The sequence below is a fragment of the Gymnogyps californianus genome, chromosome 1 (assembly GCF_018139145.2).
Source record: "Gymnogyps californianus isolate 813 chromosome 1, ASM1813914v2, whole genome shotgun sequence".
Taxonomy (NCBI): domain Eukaryota; kingdom Metazoa; phylum Chordata; class Aves; order Accipitriformes; family Cathartidae; genus Gymnogyps; species Gymnogyps californianus.
The window spans coordinates 19,586,787-19,592,786 of record NC_059471.1 but is presented as its reverse complement, the minus strand read 5'-3'; the positions used below and the strand labels follow the sequence as shown (position 1 = coordinate 19,592,786).

The following is a 6,000-nucleotide window of genomic DNA, read 5'->3' as shown; positions in this document are numbered from 1 at the left end:
TATTCTAGTGCTGTCTCTGGCCAAAGCGTGATGGGGTCTCTGTGTCTCCGCGTCTCCAAAGGCAGCTGTGAATCCCAAGGCCCAGACTCTCGCAGGTGTTTCAGTTTCATTGGGACCTCACCTGGGGGCACCAGAACACCTTTGATTACGTGGCCATAGGGGTCTGCCCTTGTTAGCGGTGGGGTAAAACCTTGGCCTTTACCCAAACCTTGGCTTTGTCCCACGCCCAGGTGGGTGTAACAGACAGGCCTCCATCCCGGCAGAGGCTGCTCTCGGCCCCTCGTCCTACAGGTGACCACCCTCGCCCGCTACCTCTTGGTGCGGCCCGAGGGTGAAATTGCAGGGCCCGCCTTTCCAGGGGGGCCAAAGCAGCGCTGCCAGCACATCGAGTTCGTGGGGAGGACTGCGTTGATGCTGTCAGAGAAGATGTCATGGCCGTGCCCCCCGCGGCCTGCGGAGCACGGAGAGGGGAAGGAGGTGAGTTGGGACTCGGCCCAGGTGAGAGCCGCCGGTAGGTGAGGGGGGGCGGGGAGACCGCTCCGTGTCCGTGCAGGTGTGGGGGAGGGGACCGGGAGCCTGCGGGCGACGGGAGCCACGCTGGCCCGGCCGGGCCCGGCCGCTGCCGCGCCGCCTCTGGGCGGGCTCTTTCCCCGTCGGGGAAGCGAAGGCCGCCGGGCGGCTCGAGGAGCGGCCGCTGAGGGGCGCGGCGCGGAGCCAATCGGAGCGCTCGTAGCAGGAGCCAATGGGGGCGGCCGTGACATGGCGGGAGCCGTGGGTGGGGGGCGGGCGCGCATTAAGGCAGAGGTGACCCTAGCGGCGCGGTGCTGCTTCCCTGTCGCGCATCTCCCGATCCCGGCCTCCGCGGGCATGGAGCCCTCGCAGGTTGCGATCATCGGCAGGTAAAGCCTTTCCTCTCCCGGGGGTAGGTGCGCAGCGCCCCGGAGAGGAGGTGCCAGCCTGGCTGGGCCTCCGGGATCTCTGGGAACGGATGCCTAGGGACGTGTGAAGGGGCTCGGGCGCCGTCCCGGCGAGGTCCGGCCTGCGGGGCGGTGGGTTTGCTGCCTCAGCGCGGCGGGTGAGGCGCTGCCTCAGCTGTCCCTGCCGTTGCAGGCGTCGGGTGTGGGAGCAAGGTGCTAACTCGGGGCAGTCGGGGGCCTTCGGCGTGTGGAGTCCGGGCTGGGGAGAGCAGGGCTGGGGCAGGGGAGCAGTGCGAGGGCGGTCTGGCCACCTGCGGGCTCGTGCTGCTGCTGGAATTCGGGAACCTGGGGGGGGATGCACCTGTTTGGCTCATTAGAGAGAGTGTCTTTGCCTAAGTGCCTGACAGCTCTGTGCTACTTAAAAAAACCCACAACAAAAACAAAACCCAGAAAACCCAACAAACATCCACAGTATCTCTGCTTGAAGTAAATCATCCTTTAGGTCTGAAAGACTGCTGCCCTTGTTCATTGCAATGTTTTGTGTGTGTAAGTGCAAGAGGAGTGGAGAAATCCAAGCACAGCTTTAAGATCCTGTTTGTCAACTATGTCAAGAAACTCCTAAGTTTCTCTCAGGCTCTCCTGCAGTAATACTTTCTTGCCACAAGATACAGCAGTATTTCTGACTTGTGTGGGAATGCATTGTTTCATCCTCTTCTTGAGCTAAAACTGAAGTTCTCTATTTGAACAATAATCTGATGGGGAGAGAAAAAACCTGCCAGACAGTAACGGCCCCCTACTCACCGCTGTAACTCTGTGCTAAAAGTGTGGGCTGCAACAAACTTGATCAGCGAGACTGCTTGAGGTCTTGGGACACGTGCCTCAGTGCCGTCATGTGACGGTGACAAAGCTGGCTCTTACCAGTGGCACTCGGGGAACTTTTATTCGCCGTAGGTGTGCGAAGTGTCGGCAGAGCTGGACTTATTTTGTACGCTCTGTAGGTCAAAAGAAGAACAAACCCCACAATCCTGAAAACCTGTATCGAAATAAAAGGAAAAAAAAAAAAAAATGTTTTGTCAAACACTGATTTAAGGAAACTTAATTTAAAAGTGCAATTTGAAGGAGATCATCCTGATTTATAAAGACACTGGTAGCTCAGATATGCTTAAGTGATCCAAATGCTTTTTTTTTTTTTAAGAAATACTTGTTACCCAGGAGGCTACAGTAGCTAACAAACATTGACCCATACCTTACCTTTGCCATGAGTGTGCTTGTTCTGTAGTTTGCCTGAGAACATCTGAGGTCTGGGCTTACTACAGTGAAATTGTGTGTGTGTGTGGGTTTTTTTTTTTAAATGGTAAGTTTTGAGTGAAAACCAAATGTTTGTTAATGTTACCGTTAACAACACTAAACGCAAAGTTTCACTCTTTTTTTTTTTTTTTTTTTTTGGTCCCAGTTATTTCCACTGATTCCTGCTGTTTCCTGAAACTTCCTGTTTTGTTCCTTTTTTTATATTTAAACAAAAGACTGAACATGTTCCTGGTTTTTCTTCCTTCTTTTCACATCTGCCGTATTGCTTTCTCTCTGACTTTTACTCCCCTTTTAATCCTTTATTGGTGCCCTAGTGGCCTTGCATTTTCCAGTTGCTAGAGGTTGCTTAAGTTTAATGCTACAAGTACAGTGATCTCAGAAATGACAGGAAATGCGTGTAATTATCAAAACCCCCACTGTAACAGTCATGGGTATGGAGTTCTGCTCTTTTCTTTGTTAAGGAGATTTTTTTTTTTTTTTTTGGTGATCTCAGGTTATTTGAGCTTACTACACTGTTCCTCAGTGCTTCTGTTTGAAGAGGCTGATGCCTGCTATAAATCTAATTAAATTAAAACCTGCATTGCTTTAAGAGATGTGATAAAATTGTCAGTTACTGCAAGTTTCTTCTGTGTATTTCTCAGTAATGTGACTTCACCAAAAGATGTAGGCAGACTGTTTCTGTATGCCTCCAGCATGGTAGGGTGCTTCATCTAAAAATAAGGGTAATGCTAGAGATTGGTAGGTGGAAAAGCAGTATCAAACCAGTAGTTTGTTTTTTGGTTTTGTTTGGTTTTTTTCCTTTTCACATGCTTATGGTACTTCCTGAATTGTAGAGGACCCGTGACTTTGGTAGCTGGGCCTTAGGTTTTCTGATCATCTCTGAAGCAGGATCATGAACTCTTGGACCAATGGGCTGGTGTCTGTCTTTAGACTATGAACTGAACAGATGAGTTTTAAAAAAAAAAAAAAAAAAAAAAAAAAAATTTCCAAAATATCTTTGATGTAATTCCATGTACCAACTCCAGGTTAAGATTGCAGCTGATGCAACCGTTGATACTTGAGTCCAGGGTCCCAAAGTAGTGGTTCCTACTGTTTTGAATTCTGCTGTCCTTTTTCTGTTTTGTCTTTTTCTTCCTCATTATCTTTCTTCCAGCTCTCAGAGAAGCTGCTACACAGCTAGCAAAGGATATTTCTCTGTTAGAGAGAGATTTGTTTCTTACCAATATGTAACCGATCTTTTAATCAAATATTGAAGAGTCCAAGCTCTCTTTTCCTTCTTGCAATGCTTGTCAGACCCTCTTCCCCAAAATAAATGCTTCTTTATTAATTGGCTGATATTTATTTTCTTTTCAGTGGACTCATTGGTCGCAGCTGGGCCATGGTGTTTGCTGCTGGAGGCTTCAAAGTGAAACTTTATGATATTGCACAACAACAGCTAACAAGTGCACTGGAAAACATTCGGTAGGTCACCTGACTTGAAATGACTGGGTTTGTAATGAAACTGTGGAATTTCTATAATTATGAATGAACAGCTACAGCTTACTATTTGAGGGAACATAATTTTAAGCTTGGAAGAAGGCTTTAACTTCGAAGTACAGGTCCTGTTAAGGTCAGAAGAACTGTGCTCCCAAATCTCTCAATGACACTTCTGAAGAGCACTTTAATTCTTAAGTAATGATTTAAGAGCTTAAGTTTAGATCCAAATTCTTGAAACGATGTTTACCATGATTAGGTTATCTATAGGCTAAGCTTAAAATACATGAACATAAGAGTTTTTGCGTAGAAAGACAACAAAGAAGTGGGTTAATACGGATTGCTGAGGAGCCCTGCTACAATTATTAGTATTTTATAACTAGAATTTTTTGAATTCTTAAACTAACATTTTTTGAGTCCTAGAAGAACAGATTGCTAGTTCCACTAGCGCTGCAACTACTGATCAGTTATAGTAGAGGCTGGGAAGTGTCTTTAGAAGAAGCAAAGTTGAGAGCATGAACACAACAACAATCACACTGGTTCAGACCAACAATCCTTCAGCCCTTTACTCTGTTGCCCTGTGGCAGTACGGCTAAAGCCATGTGCTTTTGGTACACGACAGAGCTACAAGTTCAAGTCTTGCCTGTCTGTTCCCCTCCCCCAACCTTCAGTGCCTAGAAGTTGCTTATGTATTCAGTAACTCTAACTAGATTTCTTCCAAGTATTTCTGTAACCTTCCCTTGAACCTATGTAAATCCTTTTGCGGCCTCCTTGCCAAAGGACTTTTGTTCTGCAGGTTTACTGCTCGCTGCATGAAGAGCTATTCCCTTTTGTTTGTTTTGAACCTGGCTCCTCAGTTGCTTTGTTTGGCCCCTCTTTCTTATGTTAGAAGGGACAGTGTCTGGTAGGTCCTGTTCACTCTCTTCTTGCTGGTCCTGGAAATACAGCTTTTATATGCCTGTGAGAGAGAGAGTGCATTTGTAGAGTGGTTCTGTGCACAACCTTATGTTACTGTATCGGCATTTAATGCTAAAGTTCAGGTTGCTCTATGATCAGCATCAACCTAAATGTGTCAGCCCTGCCTTCATGATGCCTTGGAGTGAAATATGTCAGCCTGTCTGGGGAGTAAGCTGCACCTAAAAAAGGGTTGTGGTGTGTTGCATCCTGATTTCTTTCTGTAACAAGGCTTACAGCAAGGAGGAGTAACTTCAGGAGCCTCTTGTAGGTCAGTTTAGTTGTTGGAATTCAGAAGTTGAGCAGTACGTGATATCTAGTGAGATTTGCTAAAAAAGACTTCATAATGAAAGAGGGGGAGAATCTATCTCCTAATTTTTTTTTTTTTTCCCTTTCCTCAAACCTCTCTTTCCAGGTAGGTGTTAGTCAGACTGAACATCTCTGTTGCTACACCTAGATGACAGACACTTTTGTTTTTTGCAGAATTGCTGTCATAGCAGTAGCCATGATGAGATTCTGGATTATTGTGGAGGGGGCAGTTTTGCAGTCTACATTGCTAAACACAGCACTTGCCCCTAATTTTTTCTTTTTCTAAGGGCAAAATGAGGACTGCAGCCTTCCAAGGTTTTTGGCTTGGATAAGTGAAGCATAAAATGTCATGTGTAGTAGAGTAGAGTGCTATTTGGGTGTGTCTGTACAGTCCTGTGCCTGCATGTGCTGTCCCATAGGAGTTCAAGGCAGGTTTTGCCTTTTACGTAAGGTGTTAACTTATAATTAACTTGTGTGTCTTGGCTGTTGTAACATCCTAGTTAAAAAGCCTAGTTTCAGGACAGTGTAGTTTTTGTGGCAAGAATACAAGCTATGCAGTTTCTTCAACCAGTATTTTAATGATTGTATCTATCAAAATACGGTCAAACTTGAACTTCTTTGCACTGATTTCATAGCACACAAGCTGCAGTAAATCCCTTTGAGTAACTGATATGATACTTGTGTGAGAACTGGAGCTTGAGTAGGTAACAAGGGCTCACAGGAGAGAGCAACTGACAAAGCCAGTTGGTGGCTACTTCTCTGGACTTGCTTTCCTTTTTCTCTCCAAATAGCTAGTACTTTTCGGGAAGCTTTTAGGCTTATTGTGGATTTTTTTTGTTTTATTATTGAAAAGTATTTGTTCCACTCTAGTCTGCAGTCCATGAACTTTTAGGGTATGGAGGTACTCTACATATTAAGGAGAAACTGGGGCATACGGAGGACTGTTTGTAGTTTCCCTTTTCTAAACAAAAGTGGGATTTGAGTAGTAAAGAACATTCACTTTACTTCTAAAAGGAAATGACACTCCTTTGACAGAAAT

At 45.8% G+C, this 6,000-nt stretch overlaps 1 protein-coding gene across 5 annotated transcripts in view; it reads left to right on the top strand.

Moving 5' to 3' along the window:
• The first annotated feature begins 280 nt into the window (after nucleotides 1–280).
• CRYL1 (crystallin lambda 1) overlaps nucleotides 281–6,000 on the top strand; it is a 61,327-nt gene continuing 55,607 nt past the window's right edge. For 3 of the 5 annotated variants that reach the window (XM_050903261.1, XM_050903253.1, XM_050903235.1), the window contains exons 1-2: nucleotides 861–899; nucleotides 3,579–3,686. In XM_050903261.1, coding sequence (XP_050759218.1) covers nucleotides 868–899; nucleotides 3,579–3,686 — 140 coding nt within the window. In that variant the 5' untranslated portion in view covers nucleotides 861–867. Of the gene's footprint in view, nucleotides 478–860; nucleotides 900–1,084; nucleotides 1,131–3,578; nucleotides 3,687–6,000 lie in introns of those variants that run through there. The other 2 variants (XM_050903244.1, XM_050903269.1) reach the window with 2 other exon arrangements.